The sequence below is a fragment of the Bos mutus genome, chromosome 22, assembly GCF_027580195.1.
Source record: "Bos mutus isolate GX-2022 chromosome 22, NWIPB_WYAK_1.1, whole genome shotgun sequence".
In the NCBI taxonomy this organism is placed as follows: domain Eukaryota; kingdom Metazoa; phylum Chordata; class Mammalia; order Artiodactyla; family Bovidae; genus Bos; species Bos mutus.
The window spans coordinates 47109596-47135669 of NC_091638.1; the positions used below are offsets into that span (position 1 = coordinate 47109596).

Below are 26074 nucleotides of genomic sequence, written 5' to 3' on the forward strand. Positions count from 1 at the left end.
CTGACTCTTTGCAACCCCATGGACTGTAGCCTGCCAGGCGTCTCTGTTCATGGAATTCTCCAGGCAAGATTACTGGAGTAGGTTGCCATTTCCTTCTCCGGATACATGGCTATGTCTTCTTCAAAACTGGAAACGTTATCTGTGCTTGCCCCTGCCAGACAGACTTTATGAGGTGGCTTGGTACTCATGTGTTTGCCTAAAAGCACATTGGTGTTAGAATAAATAAGACAAGATAAAACTAGCCTGAGAGCACCAGAGAAATTGATCAAATGTAATAACTACATTGGATTAAAAACCTGAAGTTTACCTCCGATGAGAAAACCATGCCTACGTTTTCACCTCCCTTAACTTTGACTAGCAGTTGTAAATCTGAGCAATGCAGGCTGCAGCAGCTCCTAATAAGGGAAAAAGCAAAGCAGAAATATTTCTGGCAGAAAAGAAACTTTGAGAAAAAGAAGGAAAAAAAAGAAAAGAACAAAAGAGGCTCAGACTTAACAAAGTCATACAAAAAGAACTTTATCTGGTCAGCAAGTGACCAAGTATGAGTGTACAAATGCAATAAGATATATACGTGGGTAAGATGCGGGAAATGAATTCTAACTGGTTTAGCCTGCTCTGCTGATGTCCTGGTGATTAAGCTAATGAGACCAATAAACTGCCCTGAAAGACTGAAAACTGTCATTTCCAAGATTTTAAGACTTTGAAAAATAATCTGCCAGGGAGAAGTCCAGTAATTGAAGTGGTGCCATGAATTAAAACGTGGGCAGCATAGGTTGAATGCATTAATCTCGCAGGATGACAAATAACTGTGTTTATTCAACAAAAATGTTCAGCCAAGTAGCGCCTCCCCAGTAAAAGCAATCCATAGTGTCAGGCTTCCTATAGGCAGCACAGCGCTGCTACCTAATTCCTGATAAGTGAATACTCCTATTTAATTATTTAAAAGACCATCGATTTCCACATTGATGAAAAGTCATAATTATCAAAATGGCATAAAGACCCAACCTTTCACTCTGCTGACTCTGTCCTGTGGAAAGAGATATCACATTCATGTACTAAAGCCGCCCTCTCAATAAATAGTTGATAATGCAAAAAACTGGTTATGCATTCCAAGGAGAGCACATTTGATAAATGCGGCACGAGGCGTCCAAGGTAAATGTCAATTCTTTTCTAGCATTAACGGCAGAGACACACAGTACCTGTATTTCTGCTGTGTATTTATCACCATGATTCTGGAAAATGTAATTAGAACCCTTCATTCCCGTGAACATACATTCCCTGAATGCAGAACTACATAGAACGACAAATCCAGCTCCGACCAAATTCTCCCAGAGAGGGACGAAATGAGAATCACACCAGTTTAATACCTTTTATTGTGAATGTTAGGGGTGTGGAGCCCATGCATTTAACAGCCTAGGTTACTGGACCTACTAGAATGCTTCTCACTGAATCCCAAAATAGAAAGGTAATGAAACTGTGCCTCTCCAAGAGAACCCACACAAAGCGCATTCTCTGGGGAAAATGAAGCAAGATAGAGGCAGCTGAATATTGGCATGAATATGTCAAATACGAAAGTTAATTAAAAGTTGAAGTGAATGGAAACCCCTGCAGTATCTGCCAGCTAAAGAGGGCAGGACACAGGCACACAGCCGCATGAGAGCTTCGCTTTCAGGCGCCCAAGGTCCTCTAACAACCAGAAAAACCTCTCAAAATTGACTCCAACTCCAACATTCAAGTCCCACGTTCTTCCATTCTGCGTTGGAAACAGTCTACTTTGCTAAAAAGCAGATTCTTTTTTTAATACAATCAAAAATATCCTCTTTATAAAGAACTAATAGATTGCTATTCCTGCACTAGGCAAAGAAAACAAAAAGAGAAAAAATAGGAAGTCTGGCAGTGGATATCAGATACATTATTGTAAGCTAACACCATGGTAATGAACAAAGAGACAACTAATTAAATATTCTCCTTTCTAAATCCATGACAATGAGGCACATTATTAAATACCTATATTTACATTGATAAAATCAGTGATAATACTGCTATCTTGAATTATATTATCTAAAAAAAACCTGTTACCCTATTACGAAAATGGCAGTTTTCCCAGTCTCCAAACCCCTTAAAATAGGTGGCCTATTATTATTGAACTTACATTCACAATAACTATTTTGCAAAGTTTTTGCCTTGGTTCAAAAATTAATAAACTTCCATTCTAAAATGAACACCTTACATCAATTCATAACATTAAATGTCAATTAGAAAAATCACATAGAGTACATAGAATTGTTCAGTGGTATACAATATACCTTACTTAACTGAAATCAAGTTTAAATGTCTATGCCTTAAAAGTATAATTACAATCTATCATGCAACACCCTTGAGTCCTCTTACTGCAGTGTTAATGTATTGTTCAATCAAGTTTCCAAATTCGTTTCGAGAATAACTTAAGTGTCAAAGATGCAATGATGTGACAGAAGGGTACAGAAAGTTTTGACTCAGAGTAGTAATGTCTCATGCAAATGGCCAGAAACTTAAAAAGAAGAGAAAGGCAACTGTCTGCTTGCTTTTCCAAATGATGCTACACCTCCCCACACTCTGAGCACCTCGCATCTTTTCTCATTCATACTCTGAGCTCTCTAAATCAGTCTTCTTTGTTGATTATAAAGATACAATCATATTGAAGGGCAACGGGCCAAGACAGCCCAAAGATATCTCCCCAAGTTGTCTACCACACCCTGCCCCATGGAAGTCCTTGCCTAGCCAGAGAAAGCCATGAGTATCGGAGGGCGTCATGGTCGGTGATTGCAATCCAGAGCAGAAGAAATGCCCACCTCAGCACCTAATGCCCAGCAACACCTCACCTTCCCCTTGGTATCAGATTACAGAATGCCAGGCAACAGTAAGAAATGACAACAAAGACATAAACAGCTGGAAATAATTACCCAATTGTCCAGCTGTAAACATGACAAAAGCAAAGTAAGGCTTGTGAATGCAGTATCAGAAAGGATGCTGATGAGAAGGTAAGAGAAGGATTTTAGCTTTCTCCAATTTGCTATCAGAGAGTAGCCAATAATATGCTTGGCTGAAGGGATTTTGGGTGGTGTGTGTGTGTGTGAACTTCAGAGAGAAGGAAAAAATATATTTCATGGGCTCCTACAAAATGTGAGTATAAGATATGTAAGCACAATAAAAAAAAAAGTGCTCACAGGCTCTGAGGAGATACTTTCAGAGTTGCTATAACTAAACTACAACAGGCAGATGAAAAATATTTCTTTAAAGTTATACAAAATATCCTCTTTTTAAAAGCATAAGCTAAATACACAGGCAATGCAATAGGCCAGAACTCTTCACATAAAACATCTGACACACAGGCAAAATGCCAAAGCAGGGTACAGACTGGTCCAGACTAAAAGAACAGGAGCAAAAGAAGCGACTCCTATAAACTGAGAGGCAGGTCACAGGTATGTGAATTATCATTGTCCATAAAGGCACATCATAACCTCAAGCTTTTATCAACTGCCTATAATTCAACGAACTCCGTCCCCAGATAACAGTTGAGAAAACAGTCTTTCCAAGGTTTCAGAGAATATGGCTACTGGCAATTTTTAAGCCAGGCTAACCTCTGTCATTCCATTGTGGGATGATGTTTCATTACAATATTTAGATTCCATGTGACAAACTGTTTCATACAATGTCCCCAAAAACGCTACTCTCTACAGCAGAATGCCATAAATAAAATACGTACTTGGTTACCAGGCAGCATGCATGATACATATGTTACATTGGCCCAAAAAGCACAGCTTTAAATGCTTAAAAGTTAACAATTTAAGCTGTTTGTACCCATTTTCAGAGAATTACCCCTAAATGCCAATTTTATTTTCTATCTTTGAGAGAATTCTTGGATTAACCCTATTGATTTGTTAACTTGAAATTCTTTTTTATCTCCTCTAATCTCTCCTCCCCAGCCTATTTCCCCTTGCCCCCTTTTTTTCCCTTGGAGGGGAGTGCAAAGGACTATATATCTCACAGTGTAATTTTAAGCATAATGCTGCCTGTTTGAATTAAAATTGATGCAGCTTCTGATAAAAGCCTAATAATCAATTCTCCATTCTCATTACTCTCCAGAATATATGGACGCGGACCAACGTCTTAAGTTTGTGGACTACTCTCATAGGTTATTACCCAGCAGTGCAGCTGAGTGGAAAGATAACCACATTCATTCTCCTTATCTGTAATGATGTAATGCATGCTAGCCCTGGGTCTAGATGATTGGGGAATAATGGGATTGTACAACTGCAGGGATGACAAACAATAGTGCAGCGTCTTTCTCTGATACACTGAACCCCAGCCTGCAGCGTGGGCAAGGTGAAAGGCATCATAACATAGACACTGACGCTGCCCCTTGCACGAAGTTAGCGTTTTTTGGCCAGAGGAGCATCTGCTCTCACACTGAAACAGCAATCCCGACACTGAGAGGAGAGCCATGCAAAAAACACTCAGTTTCCGAGCCTCGGCCAGGACAGTGCCACTGAGTATCCTGCTTTTCTTTGTGTATCGAATCGAGTGTCATCTAAAAATAACCGGTTGGTAGGGAGAAGTCACCGGCACAATATATTGCCAAGAAACCGGGGGATCAGAGACACCTCTGATAACTGATGCTGCTCTGGGTTCACGTTTGTTTGGAAAACTAAATCTGCCTCCATTTTCTGTGCTGGAAAAAATCATCGCTTCCTGCCACCACAGAAACCTTACCTTTTGCAGAAGCTGGGAGCCGGAGTACTTCGCGGCAATAGATTTTATCTCTCCACCAAAAGCAGAGGCCCAGAGCTTCACCCTAGAGGGAGAAAGGGCACAGGAACAAATGTAACACCGTGTCACAGTCAACACGCACGCACACGCACACACGGGGGCTGTGGCTGAAGGAGCCGGGAGGTATAACATCGGAGGAAAAAAAAAGAAAGAAAAAGCGCCTTGGTAGAAACTGCCAGCACCAAACTGCAGAGCGCACCGCGGGAGGGGGCTCGAGGGGGGATCACATAGTTCAAAATGCGCAAAGTGCCCCCAGGCTCTCTGGAAAGATCACTAAATTTTATTTCAATCATTGCCTGAGAACTTGACCACCCAAACGGGGCATCACCTGGCAAAGATTAGTCGGAAGAAATTCACCCGCCCTCCCCCGCCCCGCAAAGAAGTGAGACGGCAAGATAGCAAAGAGCCCGGTAAATAAACGGCCCATGGAAGTTGGATGCGGTAAACAGGCTTCAAAGTTCGTGCTGTCACTGGCGGTGAGCCTCTCCTGGTCTCACTCGCCAGCCCGGGGAGGGGGCGAGGGACTCCCACCCCAGCCTGGCCGCCCCACGCGGGTGCGGGCCGGCAGGTGCGAGAGACGAGGCCGACGACCGCGGCAGGTCCTGTCCGGCCGCACCTGCAGGAGCCCAAACTTGGGCACAGCGGGTCGCGGGCGGCCGGAATCCCCTCCCGGGGCGGTGCAGGACCCCGCACTTACACGGAGAGAGGGATCTGCTGCTCCGAGCGCACCACGTCCCCCAGCGCGGCGTAGAGAAGCGCGGCGGTCAGGAGCGCCCAGGGCCCCCGGGACGCGCGGCGCTGCCAGCCCAGTCCGGCCATGCTGGGCTCCCTCCGACGCGCCGGCAGCAGCGACAGAAGCGGCCGTGGGGAGCTGCGCCGAGCGGGCGGTGGGCGAGCGCGCTGGGCTGCCTGCTCCGCGCCGCCCCGCCTGCCTCTCGCGCGCCGGGCGCACTTGGGGAGCAGAAAAAGGAGCGGGGCGGGGGGGTGCGGGGGGGGCGGAGGGCGGAGAGGAGGAGGGAGTGGGGAGAGGTGGAGAGGGAGGCAGGCGGGGGAGGAGGCAGGGAGACGCGCCTCTCGCAGCGGCGGCCGCCCGGCCCCGCCTCGGCGGCCCCGGGAGTCCGGCGGGCCGCGGCGGGAGGGCGGGAGGCGCCGCGCGGGCGGGGACTTGCAAACTCGCGTGTCCTTGGCCGCGGCGGAGCGCGCCCTGCCCCGCCCGGCCCACTGCGGCCGCCGAGTTCTCCACAACTCCGCAGTCCGCCGCCGCGGGCGCCACTCTCGGGCTGACCCCCGGCCGGACCCAGTGACCCTGCGCCCCGAGCTGGCTGGAGATGCGGGTGGGTGCGGGGGGAGGCAGGCTGGAGGACCCTGGCGGGGTCACAGGGTGCTGAGGAGCGCAGAGGTGGCGCGACCCCCGGCCCCGCCGCGCAGTTTTCCGGCGGGCAAGGGGTGCGAGGAAGAGGCCAAAGTCTGAAGAAGAGGCCGGGGCTCGCGGCGGAGTACTGGGTCGCGTGGGGTGGAGTGCGATGGGGATGGCAGGGGGATGACAGCGGGGCTCGGCGGTCAGGCGCGGGCACTGCTGCGTGGCCGCCTGCAGCCGCTCCTCCGGTCGCGGCGCCGACCAGGGAAGGCGCGGAGGGCGGCGCTGCCGGCGCGGCGCGGGCTCACGAGCGCGGGGCTCCGGGTTTCGGGCCGCAGCTGGGCCGGCTTGGCGCGCCCGAGCCCGGGCCGGGCTCTGACCCGCGGAGGCCCGGGGTCCGCGCAACTGCAACGGCCGGCGGGGCGGGGAGGGGCGGCACTGCGGCTCCGGGTCCATCCTGACTGGCGGACTCCCTGGATTTCGGGAATGAGGGAGTCCTCCGAGGCTCGGGGATTCACCGTCTCCCCACTCGGACCCCCACCCGCTGGGTGGAAGGCGCGGTCGCGCGGGCGGAGGCAGGAAGTCGGGGAAGCCCCGGGCGCCTGAGGAACCAGGCTTCCCCGCGGCCTCTCCCGCCGCCGCCCCCAGCCCGGCACCCGTCTCTCGGAGCCCCGGCTCCGGCTAGAGGTCTGGGTGTGTGACTGGGAACTTTGTGGAGCCCTCGCGCCAACCGGCAGTCGAGACCGACCCGAGCTGGGCTGAGTCATCCTTGACTCGCCGAGCGCAACTCGACTGACCCCGGGCAAGCCGCGCGCTCCTGATACCGCGGGGTCTCCCGGGGCGTCCGCCGCCTGGGTTCGCCTGGTTTGCGGGACTCCCCCTACAGGGCTCTGGGCTCTCTTTCCCGTCACCCGCCTTCAGCCTCACCGCCCTCAGCTCTCTGGGGAGAGAGCGAGGGTGGGCTCCAGCTTCCGCCTGGTGGTGTCGGGCGAGAAGCCAGGCGGGCTCTCCTGCTCAGCACCCCCGCCAAAAGTTACCCCTGCAGACGTGGGTCTGGATCTCACAGTTGGCTACGCTGGGAGAAGGACCGCGCAGGGGCCTTTGGTGTCTGCCGAGTGCGGAGGAGCCCCGGCTCTCGTGGGCGGGTCGTGCCCCCACCTCGGGGAGCAGCTCAGGGAACAGGCCCCACCCTGGAAGCGCCAGGTGCTTCCCGCCCACGGGCAGCGTCTACAATCTCCACGGATGACTAACCGGTTATAATGAATTCTCCGCTTCTGTGCACACCTCCGATCTATGGAAGTGTGCTAGCAGTTCCAAACCGAGATGAGCGCGGCCTGACCCCAGGGAAAGGGTCCGGATGGCTTTGCCGCTCACACTGGGGGCGGGAGAAAAATAATTTTCCTGTCATATCCCAGGCGCCTTCTTTCTAAATGAGTAAGTGTGTAAGTGAGTGAAAGCATACTAGCCTTTATTTGTAAGCCTACAATCCACTGCCACTGTAATATCTATATGATAATGGCCTTCAGGCAGTCCCTCATTCATGCAGTGAATAACTGCCAAGCATCTGTGATAGGACCGTCGAGTGTACCAGGGACCCGACGGTGAACGAATCAGACACCTCCCCTCGAGGATTTTATGCGCTATCAAAGGAAAAAGGCTTTACTCCAAAAGCCATAATGATAAATGCATAATTATATAGTTTGACAAGAAGTCAACTATAGTATGCATGAAGAAAAAGTACCTGAAACGTCCATATTATTGCTATCCCTATTAACTTGGGAGAAAACTGAGGCACCCTAAAATAATACAGCTTAGTCAAACAACCACTAGACTGCTGGACTATATTGAGGACCACTGGGGCACCAGGGTCATGACAACAATTTATGATGAAAGCCAGCCGTATGCAGGTGAACATTGCAGCCGTTTCAGGGCAGCTAGAGATGAACCCGGAGAGGAACCCTGGCACAGGAATTCACAGCCCCCCAGAATCATAGCGTCTTAAGCATTTGTAACTTACACACGGACCATCTTAAACAGAGCATTGCATCCAATGCATTTAAAATAGATCCCACTAAACACTTCCTGCTGCTGCTGCTGCTGCTGCTAAGTCACTTCAGTCGTGTCCAACTCTGTGCGACCCCATGGATGGCAGCCCACTGGGCTCCCCTGTCCTTGGGATTCTCCAGTCAAGAACACTGGAGTGGGTTGCCATTTCCTTCATGAAAGTGAAAAATGCATGAAAGTGAAAAATGAAAGTGAATTTTCACTTCATGAAAGTGAAAAATGAAAGTGAAGTCGCTCAGTCGTGTCCGACTCTTAGCAACCCCGTGGACTGCAGCCTACCAGGCTCCTCTGTCCACGGGATTTTCCAGGCAAGAGTACTGGAGTGGGGTGCCATTGCCTTCTCCGAAACACTTCCTCAGATCAGATCAGATCAGTCGCTCAGTCATGTCCGACTCTTTGCGACCCCATGAATCGCAGCACGCCAGGCCTCCCTGTCCATCACCAACTCCTGGAGTTCACTCAGACTCACGTCCATCGAGTCAGTGATGCCATCCAGCCATCTCATCCTCTGTCGTCCCCTTCTCCTCTTGCCCCCAATCCCTCCCAGCATCAGAGTTTTCCAATGAGTCAACTCTTCGCATGAGGTGGCCAAAGTACTGGAGTTTCAGCTTTAGCATCATTCCTTCCAAAGAAATCCCAGGGCTGATCTCCTTCAGAATGGACTGGTTGGATCTCCTTGCAGTCCAAGGGACTCTAAAGAGTCTTCTCCAATACCACAGTTCAAAAGCATCAATTCTTCGGCGCTCAGCCTTCTTCACAGTGCAGCTCTCACATCCATACATGACCACAGGAAAAACCATATTCAAATCCCAAAGAAAGGCAATGCCAAAGAATGCTCAAACTACCGCACAATTGCACTCATCTCACACGCTAGTAAAGTAATGCTCAAAATTCTCCAAGCCAGGCTTCAGCAATATGTGAACCGTGAACTTCCTGATGTTCAAGCTGGTTTTAGAAAAGGCAGAGGAACCAGAGATCAAATTGCCAACATCTGCTGGATCATAGAAAAAGCAAGAGTTCCAGAAAAACATCTATTTCTGCTTTATTGACTGTGCCAAAGCTTTTGACTGTGTGGATCACAATAAACTGTGGAAACACTTCCTACTCTCTCTCAAAAAACAATGTTTAAACTATCTGATATTGATAAGAATTGGAGCTCAAAGTGTCATAAATTTGAAGTCCTGTTGGTTTCAACTATCATCTTCAAACTCTATCATCCTTTCCAGAAACACAAAAATTAATGCCAGCTGTCTAGTCCCATACTCTGATTTAACAGAAGAGGCCCAGAAAGGTTTAGCCAAGTATTCGAAGACACACAGCCACTTAAAGGAGGGTCTCCAGACCAAAGCAGAGGGTTTGTGCAGCTACATCAGGACAAGGGACCAAGAAAGGCTTCAGCTATGCCAAGTGCAGCCCCAGGCATCAGGTCCTACTTGTCATTTTCTCCCAAAAGCCTATATTTCCACACCCAACTCTCCTTGAAGCTTTGAATCTAGCCAATAAACATTTCATTGACAGACTTCAGACTCTGTTTAAGGAGAGTTTAAGCAGAAGTGGAACATGATGAAATACGAGAGGTGCAAGTTTTAGAAATGCTCACCCAATCCTGGTCTAAGGAATGGATTCCAGAGGAGACCCAAAAGCAGCTGTTCTCAGAGCCAGAGAGGGCCTATTGAATGGTTGGGACTTTCTCTATTTGTCACAGTGACTTGGAATCCTACTGGCACTTCTTGGATGGGAACAGGACAGTCCCATACAAGGAGGAATTATTCCGTGTCCCATTGGACTCTCAAAGGACCCACTGGACATTCAGGTAGGACAAAAATTTGCTTATAATCACCTGATTCTAGAACTTATTTATTTTATATGTAAATATAAAGGAGTTTTTACATGGTTTTAAAAAACAGTGAATTTTCCAGGAATGCAACTGTAGTATAAATAAAAAGAACATTGTCTTCTGTTTTGTTCAGAATCTTAGCAAGAGGGCTTTGGTTAATTGTTTGTTTGTGTTTTACCATTTTGGAAAAGCACTTCTCCAACTGTAGCTGTGCTCAGGGTCCCAGGTCACCAGTAGAGCCCCTCTATGTCAGTCTACACTTGGGGTGTGGAATTCCTAACCAGCCTGCATATAGGGGCAAGTCCATGAGCACTCATAGTGAAATGCTTTTTATTTTATTATAAATACTTTTATTTTATTTATCTCTGATATTACAAGATGAAGCATCATATAGATTTTTTAAAATAATTTTATGTATTTCTGATTCTGCTGGGTGTTCATTGCTGTGAGCTGGCTTTCTGTAGTTGCAGCTGGTGGGGGCCCCTCTCTAGTTGCAGTGCACAGGCTTCTCATTGCAGTGGCTCCTCTTGTTGCAGAGCATGAGCGCTAGGGCACGCAGGCTTCAGCTGTTGCAGCCATGGGCTCTAGAACACAGGCTCAGTAGCTGTGGTGGATGGGCTTAGTTGCCCCACAGCACATGGGATCTTCCCCAATCGGGGATCGAACCTGTGTCCCCTGCATTGGCAGGTGTGCTCAACTACTGGACCACCAGGGAAAACCAATTTTTTTGTTTTAATTCTGACCTTGAGTAGGTTATATTGTCTCAGAATTTCATATCAGAATGGTAAAAGGGGTGAAGATCTACTACTCTATATTAGAAACACCAGTGAAAGGCTATGATGTTGCTGGTCGGGATACAAAATGGTTCACCTTGAAGAAGCAAAATGACAAATGCTTTAACCTTTGACCCAGCAGTCCCTCTTCTGGAAACTTGTCTTACAATTGCTAAATGATGTTCATATGAAGTTATTCATCACCACATTATCTCTAAAAGCAGAAGTCTGGAACCAACCCAACTGGCTATCAGTACACATTTGGTTAAAGAAACTGTGTGCACCCACACAGTGGAATATTATGCAGTTTTAAAAATGAGAAAGCTTTCTACATGTAAATGTGAAAAGATCGTGAGTATATTAAATTCTTTATAAAAAGCAAGGAAAAAAGAAAAAGCAAGGTACATAACAACATGTATGACATTGCCTTTCTGTAAGAAAGAGGGAAAATAAGAATACATATTTTTATTTGCTTAAGAAAACAATGGAAGATACACAAGAAACTACCATTAGTTACTCCCTGTTGGAAATTAGGGACAGAGTAGACGGGGACAAGATTCAGAGTGGCATTTCACATGCTTATCACTTTAAACCATTTTGATTTTTGAGTCTTGTGGATGTATTACTTATTCAAAGCAGTAAGCAGACAAATGTTAATAGCTCTTAAAACAGTTTAGACACTGGGGCCAGGGCTGGAGTGGAGCAAGTCATTGTTGGGATGGAATGTGAGAGACACTTAGAGTCCGTGATGCCCTCCAGAGGTGGTTCTCAAACCCTCAGAGATTGCGATTCAGTAGGTTCAAGTTGGGTCAGTAGGTAGAGGAGGATCTTTGTTTCTAATAAGCCCTTCAGAGGATTCTGACGCTGATGCTGGTGGCCACGGACCACCACTGGCAAGCATGCAGTTTCTTTTACAAGAAATGTGTAGAGCCTGGTGGCGTTATGGACTTCGGGTTCAAACAAACCTATGTTCAAGTCGTGGCTCCCCCTCACATAAGCAGTGAGAATTGGGCAAGTTACCCAACCTCTCTGAGCCACGATTTCTCAACCACAAAAGATGGATAACGATAGCACCAGAGAGCAGACCTCACACAGACATAAAGATGCAGCGGGACAATGCAGCTAAGAATTCAACAAATGTTCATTACTGCTTCCACTCTGCACATACAGCAAGATTTCCACACCTGGGCTATTTTCCTGGCTTACCAAAAAAGTGTGCCTTACTCTTAACTCAGAGTGCCAAAGCTTCCTCTTCACCATCACCATGCACACATATACGCTCACACAGAACCCACCTCTCCATTGCCACCACACTGCCCAGCCCACCCTGCTCTGCCCATCCTCCATAAAGACATTGCTTCCCTGCACCCCTCTCAAATACACTCCTTCTTCCCATGGTAGCCAGAGCCATCTTTTCAAAAACAAAAATCAAACCATAGTCATTCCCCTGCTCAAAATCCTCCAGTGGTTTCTGTTTTTAATTAAAATGCAGGTTGCTTGCCAAGGCTCGCACGGTCCTGACGGCCGCCCTCCTCTCTCAGTCCCACTTTCATCTCTCTCCCCATTGCTCACTGGGCTCTAGCCCGTCTCCTTGGGGTGACTTTCCGTCTTGGGCCTTTGCATATGCTGTGACCTCTGCCTGGATGAGCTTCCCTTCTGGCTCAGCTGGTAAAGAATCCGCCTGCAATGTGGGAGACCTGGGTTCAGTTCCTAGGTTGGGAAGATCCCCTGGAGAAGGGAAAGGCTACCCACTCCAGTATGCTGGTCTGGAGAATTCCATGGATGGACTGTATAGTCCATGGGGTCGCAAAGAGTTGGACACGACTGAGCAACTTTCACTGCTTGGATGACAGTTTCTCACTGTATTCAGGTCTCTGCTTAAATGTCACTTTTCTGGGGAAAATTTTCCCTGATTCCCCCACCCCTATAAAGGAGAAACACACACAGAGACACACCCATCCACACACATGTCCCCATCCACACACACTCGTACACCTCTGTGCTCTTACCTTGCTTCAGTTTTCTTCCTAGCGTTTATCACTAATGATGGAGTGATTTATTTGTTTACACAGTGTCTGCCCCATGGGATGGGACATGCCCATCTTTATCATTAATATTATAATGATGTCAGCAAGGACTTTGATGTCATGGGGGCTCAATATACATCAACTAAATGACGAGAACCTGTGTCAGCTTGAAATTCCTTTCTCCCTGTTTCCTTCTTCCTCAAGCTCTTTCATCCACCTCACCCAAGACAGAGCCTTTGAAAAAACGCAAGGTTTGCTAAGGAGAGCATCAGGGAAACTGTTTCTCTGGGGAGAAGTGCTCAGTCACATCTCTGTGGGAGGATACTGGTTGGAGGAAGAAAATAGAGACAGGAAGACAACTCGAAAGTTTAAAAACACTATGAGAATGCCTTCCTGAATGGTGTTTTTTCAGCTATTAGAGGAAAGAAATGTACTTGTCATCTTCAAAATTCTATTTACTGTACACTGGTGACATTATTTCCAGCTTCACAATGGTGTTCAGGGTGTAGACATGTCCCAAGGAGAACACCGTGAGCCAGAAGCATTCCACTCTTAGAAGATATATTCTGAAGATGCCTGAAATGCAGTCCTTGAAAAAGATAGCCCCGAAGACAGTGTCGGGTTCACTGTGCCAAACCTCCTTGCATAGAGCAAGCATTAAGGCAGCTTCTGGTGAATCCCACCAAACTAGATGACCCTTTAAAACATTTCTAACCCTTCCCCTGAATTGAAAAGAGCTCTTGGATTCCCAACATAGAAGGCAATGGGTGTGTATGTGGGTACTTTGTGATAAACGTCTCCTCTCTAAGATCTGTCCCCAACTCTGAGAAGGTTGTCCTTGGCCAATGGCAAGGACTATCCCAGAGGAAGGACCTGGAAAGACCAGCTGGCCATTGAGCAGCTTCCCCAAACCTGGCGAGGTTCTGGCCCACACACGTTAGAAGCGGCTGTTCCCCTCCTACTCGGGTGGGGACTGAGTTTCCCTCTTCAGTAAGTCTAAGTTTCTTTTCTAAGTCTGTGGGCCTGTTTTTGTTTTGTACAGTAGTTCATCTGTATCAGTTTTTTGATCCCATCTATAAGTGATATCAAGGACATTTGTTTTTCTCTGTCTGACTTACTGGACATAGTGTGATCATCTCCTAGTCCATTCATGTTTGCTACAAATGGCATGATTTTATTCTGTTTTCTGGCTGAGTGATAGTGCATTGAGTATATGCAGCACATTTCTTTCTTCATTTATTTGTCGATGGAAATTTTGGTTGTTTCCATGCCTTGGCCATTGTAAAGAGTGCTGCAACAACCCTTGGAGTGTGTATGTCTCTTTGAAGGATCATTTTCTCTGGGTGTACGCCCAGGAATAGGATTCTCAGCCCCTGTGGTAGCTGTATTTTTCATTTTTTAAGAAACTTCCATACTGTTCTCTATGGTGGCTATTGCCAATTTACATTCCCCCCAACAGCATAGTAGGGTTCCTCCAGCCCTCCTCTGCCCATCCTCAACCCCAAGCCCTGGCATGCTGGGAACCTCAACTTGTTGTTCATGGAAAGCAGGGCAAATGTTTATTTAAATGATTCCATGTTTTGTTTTGTTTTTTCAGTTGAAGTATAGTTGATTTGCAATGCTCTGTTATCCCACAACATTTTATTGAATAAGTGATTCTCTATGTGTATGTGTGTGTTCATGTATATATTATAAATATATACAAATTATATACTTGTATTGAGACATTCTGCACATATATATATATACATTATGACCATATATATACACATGTATATGTATGTATATACATACTGGCACATGTATGTGTATATGTGCAGAATATCTCGATATGAATGTATGACTGTGTGAGTGGGTGGGTGTGCAAGCCTGTGTATGTGAGTCTGTGAGTGCCTGCATGTGGAAGTGATTGGTATGCAAGTGTATAGACGTGATGCTTTGTGTGTGTGTGTGAGTGTGACTGTGCATATGTGTGCGTGTGAGTGCAGCACTCATCACATCACAGTTATCTGGTCTGCAAAAGAATCTATCCTAAGGCAAACCAGGTCTGGCGCTCAGTTAAGGGGATTCCTTAAACCAGCTCTGACTTGGTCCTTGGCAAACAGTGGCCTCACACCCACACTCACACACTCAGTGACACAGCTTCTCGGCAACCATTCTCCAGGCAGAAGAATGCTTGTGTGCAATGAAGAGCCCTTAAATGAACAGCTGCAACATATGCCAAGCCTACTATTCTGGTTTTGTTTTACATTTAAAACATCAAGCCAAGTGGAGAAAGAGCAGAAAGTGTTCACACATAGCACACCTTCTAATTATCTGAATCTAAAGTTGCCTATTTTCAGAGAGGGCAGTGCCGCCTTCTGGGGGTTAGAGACGTAGGACAAGGTCCTTCCAGGATTGAATTCATTTCTTTGTGAATATCTTAAAGACAAGGTTTCTAAGTGTCCATCAAAGAGAACTGGTTAACTTAATCACAGTTCATCACATAATGGAATTTCATAAAGCCATTAAAAAGGGTAAAATCTGACTTCCATGTACTGCCATGCCCACATGGCAAGTGGCCCTTAACAAGTGGAAGTGTCAAGTGGAAAAAACCAACAGGTTGTAGAACAACATGTGCAGTATAAACCCATTTCTGGTTTTTAAAAATATGTGGCTGTAAGGTATAGGTGTAAGTATGCGTGCATGCTAAGTCACTTCAGTCGCATCCTACTCTGCAACCCCATGGACTATAGCGTGTCAGGCTCCTCTGTCTATGGGGATTCTCCAGGCAAGAATACTGGAGTGGGTTGCCACGCCCTCCTCCAGGGGATCTTCCCAACCCAGGGATGGAACCCGAGTCTCTTGGGGCTCCTGTATTGCAGGTGGAGTCTTTACTGCTAAGCCATCAGGGAAGCCCCCTAGGTGTAAGTGTAGGTAAGGCCATATCATACTGGATACCTTCTCAGTGTGTACGCATGGAACAAACTGGAGAGTCATATGCTACACTAGCAACGCTGGTTCCCTCTAGAAGACAGGATTGGGAAGTTGAACGGAAACATTCCGCTTTCTACTTTCAGCACTTTGGTGCAGTTTGAATCCCTACAGAAAGCCTGAGAGCAGAAGTATGAGTAAGGAGAGTGTAGAAAGTGAGTGGAGTATGTCTGGAAGGATTAGCATAGGCAGCATCCGAGCAACACAGATGTTCCAAAAAGATGATATGCATGTCATCACCTTTCTTTTTTTCAGCTGGGTCTTCATGGCAGCACACAGGATCTTTTTTTAGTTGTGGCTTGAGAACCCTTAGTTGCTGCATGTGGGATCTAGTTCCCTGATTAGGGGTCAAATGCCAGCCTCTTGCACTGGCAGCATGAAGTCTTAGCCCACTGGACCACCAGGGAAGTCTCACCCCATTGTTCAAAATCATGATGTGGTAGGAAAGGAAGATCCATCAGTGCTAATGAATGAGCGTCTGGTGGGGGCAGGTGGGGAGGGAGGTCACTCCTCAGAGCTGGAACGGATATCAAATCAGGAGGAACTGATACATGTTTTCTGAGTTGAGAAAATGACCACATCGGCAGGACCAGATGGCAGTGTGGCCAGAGAGTGGCCCCCAATGCTGTTACAGCGAGTTCATTTGTGGCTTTCCCCTCATTCAGTTGTTTTCACTGATGACAATGGTTTTTTAAAATGTTGAATTGCAGTTGTGTAAATATCTCTCACATTTTAAAACATTTATTTTCATGACTGTGTTTGGGAGATAAAAGGTATATAAACTCTGAGTGCTGCTGCTGCTGCTAAGTCGCTTCAGTCGTGTCTGACTCTGTACGACCCCATAGACGGCAGCCCGCCAGGCTCCCCCGTCCCTGGGATTCTCCAGGCAAGAACATTGGAGTGGGTTGTCATTTCCTTCTCCAATGCATGAAAGTGAAAAGTGAAAGTGAAGTCACTCAGTCATGCCTGACTCTTAGGAACCCCATGGACTGCAGCCCACCAGGCTCCTCCATCCATGGGATTTTCCAGGCAAGAGTACTAGAGTGGGTTGCCACTGCCTTCTCCCATAAACTATTAGTATCAGTAATTAAAAAGTAAATGGTTTTCTGCTATGTTACATATTAAACATATTATTTAAAATTTTGCATGAAATAATCAGGTTTCAAATACAGTAAACTCTCTGCTTGAAGCCAATTTTTGGATGATCCACCCTCAGTTTCTCATCCCAGGTCAGCTTCCCCCAGTGCCAGTCAGTAAGCTCTCACAGTATTCAATAAGGTACACTTTGGAAAATAAACTAACTTTTAAATAGGATAAAAGTCATTTAGGTTCATATTGTGTGTGGGCTCAGTCATGTCCTATTCTTTGTGACCCCGTGGACTGAAGCCCGCCAAGCTTCTCTGTCCATGGAATTCTCCTGGCAAGAGTAATGGAGTGGGTTGCCATTTCCTTCTCCAAGGTTCATATTGGGTTGACCAAGATAGTCCAAGGAGTCACAAACAGTCAGACACAACAGAGTGACTTTCACTTTGGGGCTACCCTTGTGGCTCGGCTGGTAAAGAACCTGCCTGCAATGCAGGACACCTGGGTTCAATCCCTGGGTTGGGCAGATCCCCCAAAGAAGCGAAAGGCTACCCACTCCAGTATTCTGGCCTGAAGAATTCCATGGACTGTTATAGTCCATGGGGTCGCAGAGAGTCGGACATGACTGAGCGACTTTCGCTCACTGGGTTGGCCAAAATGTTTATTTTTTTTTTTTTTTCGTAACCCAAATGAACTTTTTGGCCAAGTCAATACTCGGTCTATTTAAACACACATACATTCCAAAGGCAAATGTAAGTGTGGATGAGAGTAGCCGCTGTCTTAAGCACTCTTTGTCAATGGTTCTCTGCTCTCTCACTCTCACCATGGACTAGAGTTGGTAGGAAGCACTGAACATAACTTCCTGTTGAGAACGGAGGACTCTGCATCCTCGGCTCATTCAGGGAGTGTAGGTGGAGGTGGTTTAGTCGCTAAGTCATGTCTGACGCTTTGCAGTCCCATGGACTGTAGCCTGCCAGGCTCCTCTGTCTGTGACATTTCCCTGGCAAGAATACTGGAGTTGGTTGGTATTTCCTTCTTCAGGGGAATCTTCTCGACCCAGGGATCAAACCAGTGTCTCCTGCGTCTCCTGCTTGGCAGGCAGATTCTTTACCACTGGGCCAACTGGAAAGCCCCTAGAGAGTATAGAGGTCCCTTCGTTGGATGACTGTTTCGTTCAATCATGATTTTGCATCTACGTATTTCCAGTTGCATGGACTGGTGAGGAGTGGGTCCCTCATCAGGTAATAGCCTAAATAGTCAAATACTCTAAGTGGTCAAATAAACATGGTCAATTTTTCTGTAGTAGATTTTTACAAATCATATATTTAATGTTTGAAGTTAAGGAGCATGAGACCTAATCTCCAATGAACTTGAATAATTAACATTAATTTGATAACATTGAACATTTTCCCCCTCAACTGAAATGAAATATATGTATATGTAAAATGAATTCACTTTGCTGTACTGCTGAAACTAACATAATATTGTAAATCAACTATACTCCAATAAAAATTTAAAAAGCAGTACATTCATATACTGGAATGCTACTCAGCGCTAAAAATGAATTACTAATATATGCAACAGACAAGATGAATGGACCTCAAAAGCATTATGCTTGAATAATATACAAAACAGTGTACACTATAATGATTCCAAAATATGGAAAAAATAAAACTAATCTATCAGAAAATGCTTGCCCAGCCAGGAGGCATTGGGTAATTGTCTAGAAAGGGCACAAAGACACTTTCTGGGATAATGCAGATGATCCACATTTTTGTGTTGAGTGATGTTTGCATAGGTGAATACTGTTGCTAAAACTCATAAAACCGAGTGCTTAAAACCTATGCATTTTATTGTGTGTAAAGTATGCCTCTATTTTTAAAAAAATATATATAGTTATTAGATGTTTCTGTGCAATATTGTTGCCCAGCAATGCTACTGTTATTATCAAGAGATGCTGATGGACTATGTTGCATTGTTCATAACTGCCTTTTTGTATTATAACTATTTGTAACTTTATGAAATCTTCATAAATATGATCAATTGCAATAATAAAGTTATGAAACACTTAAAAATGACAACTGGTGGAGGGAAGTATTTCCAACTCATCTCTCAGATAAAGGGCTAATCACCTATATATATGGGCTTCCCCGATGGCTCAGCAGTAAAGAATCTACCTGCAGTGCAGGAGACCCAGGAGACGAGGTTTTGATCCCTGGGCCGGAAAGATACCCTGGAGAAGGAAATGGCAATCCACTCCAGTATTCTTGCCTGGAAAATCCCATGAACAGAGGAGCCTGGAAGGCTAAACAGTCCATGGGGTCACAAAGAGTTGGACATGACTGAGTGACTGAGCACTCATGTATATGAGATTCCTTAAAAACTTATTTTAAAAATACCGTAAGCTACTAAAGTAAAGATGACTTTTTTTTTCCACAGAGTGAAGTGCTTTAGAGTAGAATCCACACTTGGATGAAGCCGCTTTTCTTGTTTCTGGTTTTATTTCCCCGTCTAATGGTGGTTTGGGAGAAAGGGAGGGAAACAGTGAGAAAGAGATCAGCAAGAGAGCAGGAAGGATGGGAGGGAAGAAGCAGATAGGTACATACCCATGCTCAGAAAATGAACTAGATAGAAGTATATCAGCATGTTAATAACAGGCAGTGAAGCTGTGGGAGATTTTTCTCTTCTTATGGATTATCTGTGTTTTTTACAATGACTATATATTACTTTCTGTACGTTTATAGGAAATGTTATCATGCAAATGAGAACTATTTCTGCTGAACCTATTATACTTACAAGTACTTTAAATAATTTTCATGGAACTCAATTTATGAGTTGAAATTTTTTTTTCCTTCAACAGGCAAAGCTTTTATTATTCATTTATCCCCACCCACCCACAGAATATGGGTGAATTAAGAGAGCTTCATGAACTTTTACTTATAAATGCTGCATAATTTTATATTCCAACAGCAGAGAATATATTTTAAAGCTAATTTAAATCTACCTGACTTATATTTGGAGTTTTCTTCTATAGTTTCCATCAGAGATGGTGCCCATATTGGTTTCTTAAAATAGATGTAGGAAAGGAATCTGCTGACAAGTTATTTGTCCTTCAAAAAAGCCTTTGTATTATATTTCAAACATGCATTAAAAAATAGAGAATTATTTAGTGAACCTTATGTAACCATAACCTAGATTGAACAAATATCTTTGCTTCATCATTTTAAAAATAAATTAGTAATCGTGACATTTCATCCCTAAATTCTTTAGCAAGCACTTCTAAAAAATAGACATCTTAACTCAGATGGTAAAGAATCTGCCTGCAATGCAGGAGACCTGAGTTTGATCCCTGGATCAGGAAGATCCCTTGGAGAAGGGAATGGCTACCCACTCCAGTATTCTTGCCTGGAGAATTCCATAGACATAGGAGCCTGGTGGGCTCAAAGAGTTGGACACCACTGAGCAACTAATACTTTCACTTTCACAAAACCACAAAACCATTTTCACATGTAACAAAATTATCTATAATTTCTTAATATCATCTGATATTTAGACCATATTCAAATTTCCCCTATTGATTCCCAAAATGTACTTTTGCAGTTATTTGTTGAACTTAGGGATCCACCCAAGGTCCAACTAACCATTTCTTTTCTAAAATCTGGTCTTTAAATCCAGAACAGTTTCCATCATCACTATTTTTCTTTTTAATTTTTTTAAAGGTATTTTTTGATGTGGATCCTTTCTTAAGTTTTTATTGAATTTGTCACAGTATCGCGTGTTTTATGTTCTGGTGCTTTGGCTGTGAGGCATGTGGGATCCCAGCTCCCTGACCAGGGACTGAACTCTCACCCCCTGCATTGGAAGGCTCAGTCTTAACCACTGGACCACCAGGGAAGTCCCTCTTTTTAATTTTTAAAATAATGTTATTGCTTAAAGAAACTTGAGCTATTCCATAAAGTGACAGTTTAAAGAATGATTTGAGAAAACCACCAAAGAACTCACTGCAAAAAGTGTCATCTCTAAACACAATGCCAGATTCATAGTTTAACATCTAAATTTTGCAAATCTTGATCTTGGACATCAAGAACATAATGCATTTGGTGGGGAGGGAAGTGGGGAGAGGAAAGATTGTGTTTAAACCGGCATACAAGCTGACTGATATAGATCTTATTTTTTGTTATTAAAACCTTGATTTTAGGAAGAAAGCTACGTTGCCTTTGGAACCTCTAAAGTCGGGAGAGACATTCCAATTTCCCTTCTGGCCTGGAGGAACACAAGCTTAATGTAGCTTGCAGGAAGCCTGATTTCAGCTAGCTTTAACACCCCCAGAAGGAGTTCAAATGTGAAAGAACAGCACTTTCCCTTTTAGGAGGCCCATCTTATCACAGACAACAGGGGTAAGAGAAAACATTTTAAGCTAATGATGTTTACAGCTAACTAGATTTGGTTGAAGCAATCCAGTGGACACCAGTCTGCAATTTCTTACAAGGTTCATTTATCTTAGAGTGCTCAACCACTAAAAGTCCCCTGCTTTCACATATCTCTGAATATTAAGCTAGACAATGAATTCTTCTCCCAGCTGGTTTAACTATCTTTAACCCCCAAGGCTGCTCCAGTACTGTGTGTGTTAATTCAACCGCATTACAAATTCTCTAATATTGAAAACAACAACAAAAAGAAACAAGTATTAAGCATAATAAAATAAATATTGTTGTTAGGGAGCTTTTTACATGATGCAGCCAAGAAAGTCCTCCACATATAGAAGGCTGAATTCTTAACCCATCCAAAATATAGTAACTGAATGTCTACTGACCGGGTCGTGCACCCATCTCTGCTAGCCTGGAAGAGTGTACTGCTTTCCTTAATGTCTGGGTCACATGCCCAGCCCTGAGGTCAGAGGTGAAGTCAACTTTGCACGTGTGTGCTAAATCGCTTCAGTCTTATCTGATTCTTTGTAAGTCTATGGACTGTAGCCCACCAGGCTTCTCTGTCCATGGGGTTTCCCAGGCAAGAATACTGGAGTGGTTTGCCAGGCCCTCCTCCAGGAGATCTTTCCAACACAGGGATTGAGCGTGTGTTTCTTATGTCTCCTGTATTGACAGACAGGTTCTTTACTGCAAGTGCCACCTGAGAAGGCCAAAGTCAACTTCACCCAAATCTTAATCTGAGACCAGTGAACACAACTTCCCACAGGGAAGATCACAGGGAAGATCAGAGAGCAGCGACCAGCGGAAGATGGAATGGATCCCGGGCAGACAAAGCCAACAGATGGGCGTCGATAGATCCAGGACTAAATGAAAACAGGGCTCCACAAACACGGAGAAGGGGTCCTCATTGGTGTGTGTTGTCTCTTTCCATTCAAAGGCCCAGATCACTGATACTTCTGAACTAATCAGCCTTGGCTCTTCTCCTGATGGCAACCCAGTCTCTTAGGACTCTGGGTCCTGCAAGCTTGTTGGCCCACTGGGCAAGTTTCCTAATGTCCTGTCCCAGGCAGACAAACCTTATCTCCAGCTAACTGCATGTTATAAAATCCTTGATGGAATGGCCTTGAGGGAAAGAGTGTTTTGGTCGCAATCCCTGGAAACACATCATAGTCCAGCTATCTAGGCTATTGAGTCCAGCCTTAGTGGGTGAAATCATTCATTTCTCGATATGGTTCTTCTAGCTGTTGGGAGGCAACAAAAGAAACATTCATTCAGTTTTTCAGTGAAAGATGAAATGAAGACAGAGGGCTTGTTTTTTGTTGTTTTGCTGTTGTTGTTGTTGTTGTTGTTAAGAGTTTGTTTTTAAGAGCAGTTTTAGTTTTACAACAAAATTGAGAGGAAAGTTCAGATATTTCCCCTATAACCCTTGTACCCACACATTCTACCCTTGTACCTCCTCCATTATCAATATCACATGCCAGAATGATAAGGGTTCCCTCTTGGTGTTCATATTCTATGCGTTTGATCTAAAGTGTAGTGCTGTCTATGTGTGAATGCTCAGTCACTCAGTCATGTCCGACTCTTTGCAGCCCCATGGACTACAGACTGCTAGGCTCCTCTGTCCATGGGATTCTCCAGGCAAGAATACTGGAGTGGGTTGCCATTTCTTCCTCTAGGGGATCTTCCTGTCCCAGGAATAGAACCCACATCTCCTGGGTCTCCTGCATTGGCAGGCAGATTCTTTACCACTGAGCCACCTGGGAGACCCATAGTGATACATATCCATCATCATAATATTGTACAGAGTATTTTCACTGCTCTAAAAATCTGTGCTCTGCCTGTTCATCTCTTTTACTTCCCTTACCCCAATACCCCAACGGCAGGAAGTTTTCACATCACAACACAGACACATCTTTCTAATAAAAAGAAACACCCCTCAGAGCTTTCCTAGCCCAATGAGGTTACTTGATCCTGCCTTGTAGGTTTTTTTCTTTTTTCTTTTCCCCTGCTATAAGCAACCAAAAGTAGAATAAACATGGGCATAAGACAATCCCGAGAATGCTCTGGCTCTTTCCCAGAGTCGCTTATCAGAGCCTGCCAGTGAGGGCCACATGTGTGCTGAAAGATGAATGGCAAATATCAAAGGATAATAAATAAAAAATAAAAGGAAAATGAGTAACGTTTACAGGTGAATTTATGTTTACACAAAATCTTTGTGGAAACATGCCTTTCCACTTTGGAGATTCTGCTAATACATCACGGTGACGCTAATGTTGCAAGAAGCAGATCCATCAGGCGGTGGCGACCATTACTTTTTAATAGACCACTCCATTTTCAGCAATCACACTAACAAAATCAGGACAGAGGCCAGTCTGCTGGCAGGAGATGCAGATTCAAGAATGCTTGACAGATGCCTCCTCCACACACAGAGGGCTTCTTCATGTGTAGTCTAGATGCTGGACAGAAGGGGAAGGTCAAGGGAACATCCGATTTAGGTGGATTCTTCCAGAGCCCGGCTAGCATCTGTGTGCTTCCTGAACAACCAGCGCCGTGTTTTTCATAAAACTGTTCTCATTTTGCCCAGATGGTTTCTGCTCAAGGCCTGTGTATACAGCCTTTGCTTGTCAGATTACCTGAGATGCTGAAACAGATGATATGGATCATGTAGGCCAGAGTATAGGACTTTACAGCTGCTTACCAAAGGACACTAAGAGAGAGAGTGCTTTCTGTCTGTTTGTTTCTGATATATCTGTGATTACAATTCATTCATTCGTTCATTTGATGGGTACCTCCTCAAGGGTGGGAACTGTCTTAGACTTATGGAATGTGGATATTCATAAATCATGGTCCCTGCTCTCAGATGAGAGGAAAAGGCACAAATGGCTATGCTAAACATCAGAACTAATTAAGTGGGACACCAGAGAATATAAGAAAGGACCTATGGGAGCATAAAGATGTAAGTGATTTATGAAGCCTCATATGAATCCAGAGAAACTTCAGGGAGGGGATATTTTGGACCTTGACATTGAAGATTAGCTACCACCTATTATTTATTGGTTTTATTTTACTTTTTTGCCTAATTATATCAGTGGGCTCCAAGGATTAGAGCAGTGGAATCTTGGGAGCCATTTTCAGAATTCTTCTTACCACAGTCATTAAAGTGGGGACAGAAGGAAAGAGCATTCCAGGCTACATGAAGAGCATAAGCAGAGACATGAGAATTACAGGGCAACAAGTAACTGAGGATCAGCAACACGGAAACCTGCTTCAGTCTCAGCTGTGGCCGCCTCCACTTCTAACATCCCAGCTAAAACCAGACAAAAGAAAGTGTGTGTGCGCGCGCTAAGTCGCTTCAGTCACGTCCAGCTCTTTGCAGCCCTATGGACTATAGCCTACTAGGCTCCTCTGTCCATGGAATTTCCCAGGCAAGAATACTGGAGTGGGTTGCCATGCCCTCCTCCAGGGGATCTTCCTGACCCAGGGATCAAACCCACATCTCCTGTGGCTCCTGCACTACAGGCAGATTCTTTACCACTGAGCCACAGGGGAGGCCCAAAAGATCATGAGGAAACATGAAAAACTAAATTATGCTGAGCTGCCTAAATATTTTTCCTTATGTTGCTTCTTTCCCCAGAGAGCAAAGACTTCCATTTATCTACGGAGAGAGAATGATACAATGATATCAAAATGCACCCACTTTTCAGCCATTCAAGAAGGAAAAGATTTGAATGAGAAGTCCCAGTGCTAACTGGTAAAACTGATGTATGGTCAAAAATTGCAGTGTAAATGATACAACTCATTAAGGATACAGATTTGGGCTATGCTAAAGATGTTGATGCTGAAAAATTTGAGGGCAAGAGGAGAAAGGGGCAACAGAGGATGAGATGGTTGGATGGTATCACTGAGTCAAAGGACATGAGTTTGAGCAAACTCAGGGAGAAAGTGATGGACAGAGAAGCCTGGCATGCTGCAGTCCATGGGGTCACAAAGAGTTAGACATGACTTAGCAACTGAACAATAACAACAAAAAGGGTAAAAATATTCATACTCTTTTACCTCACTTCGGGGACTTTATACCAAGAAAATAATTCAAAAGAATTTTTTAAATTATTCAATAAAAATATTCTTTATAGTAATATATATATACTAATATCTATATGCTTTATTTTATCTAAATGTGCAGAATTGAAAAGTGATTAGGTGAATTGGGGTCTCACTATATTCAAAGGAATATTATGCAGACATTAACATTTGAATTGTGAAGAGTAAAATAAAATGTGTATGACCCCTTAAGTTTAAAAGTAAAATGCAAAGCCTTATCTAGCCTACTACTATAATTCTGTGAAAAATTACTTCTGGAAATAACTGGGATTTGGGAGGGAACTTGGAAAATGAAAAAAGTTTGAGTAGGTCTGCTTTTTCTTTCATTTTAATTTATATTAACAGTGCTATAAGGTTGTTTGTGCAATAAAGAACGATAGTAAGCTTTAAAAAAAAATCATTTATGAACTCCTAACAACTCTGACTACCGTGAATGTCACTGCACTCTCACTGGCTTTAAAAGGACCAGAGACAGTTAATCAAACAAACAAAATATGGGTTACAAGTCAGGGCCATTGCAAAATGAGCCCTCACCCCTGAGCTCAATGCCTCGAAGCAGCCTGACAACATGGAAACACAAGTACGTTTCCCTTTTATCCCTTTTTCATTTTATTTCAAGGAGA

General features: G+C 44.8%; 1 protein-coding gene and 1 long non-coding RNA gene across 4 annotated transcripts in view; one reads left to right on the forward strand and one right to left on the reverse strand.

Annotated features, from left to right (window-relative positions):
* CACNA2D3 (calcium voltage-gated channel auxiliary subunit alpha2delta 3) overlaps positions 1-5727 on the reverse strand; it is a 901045-nt gene extending 895318 nt beyond the window's left edge. Inside the window, exons 1-2 of the mRNA XM_070359574.1 lie at positions 5507-5727; positions 4753-4834 (exon numbers count right to left, since the gene is read on the reverse strand). Coding sequence (XP_070215675.1) covers positions 4753-4834; positions 5507-5628 — 204 coding nt within the window. The 5' untranslated portion in view covers positions 5629-5727. The remainder of the gene's footprint in view (positions 1-4752; positions 4835-5506) is intronic.
* A 272-nt stretch (positions 5728-5999) lies between these two features.
* On the forward strand, positions 6000-25669 carry LOC138984617 (uncharacterized). 3 transcript variants are annotated; one of them, XR_011461856.1, is made up of 4 exons: positions 6680-10043; positions 21122-21320; positions 22026-22260; positions 24985-25669. It is a non-coding gene; the product is annotated as an uncharacterized lncRNA (long non-coding RNA). The 3 variants fall into 3 exon arrangements; XR_011461855.1 differs by lacking the exons at positions 6680-10043; positions 24985-25669 and adding an exon at positions 6000-6143 and having other exon boundaries at positions 22026-23828; XR_011461854.1 differs by lacking the exon at positions 24985-25669 and having other exon boundaries at positions 22026-23828.
* Positions 25670-26074: the final 405 nt, after the last annotated feature.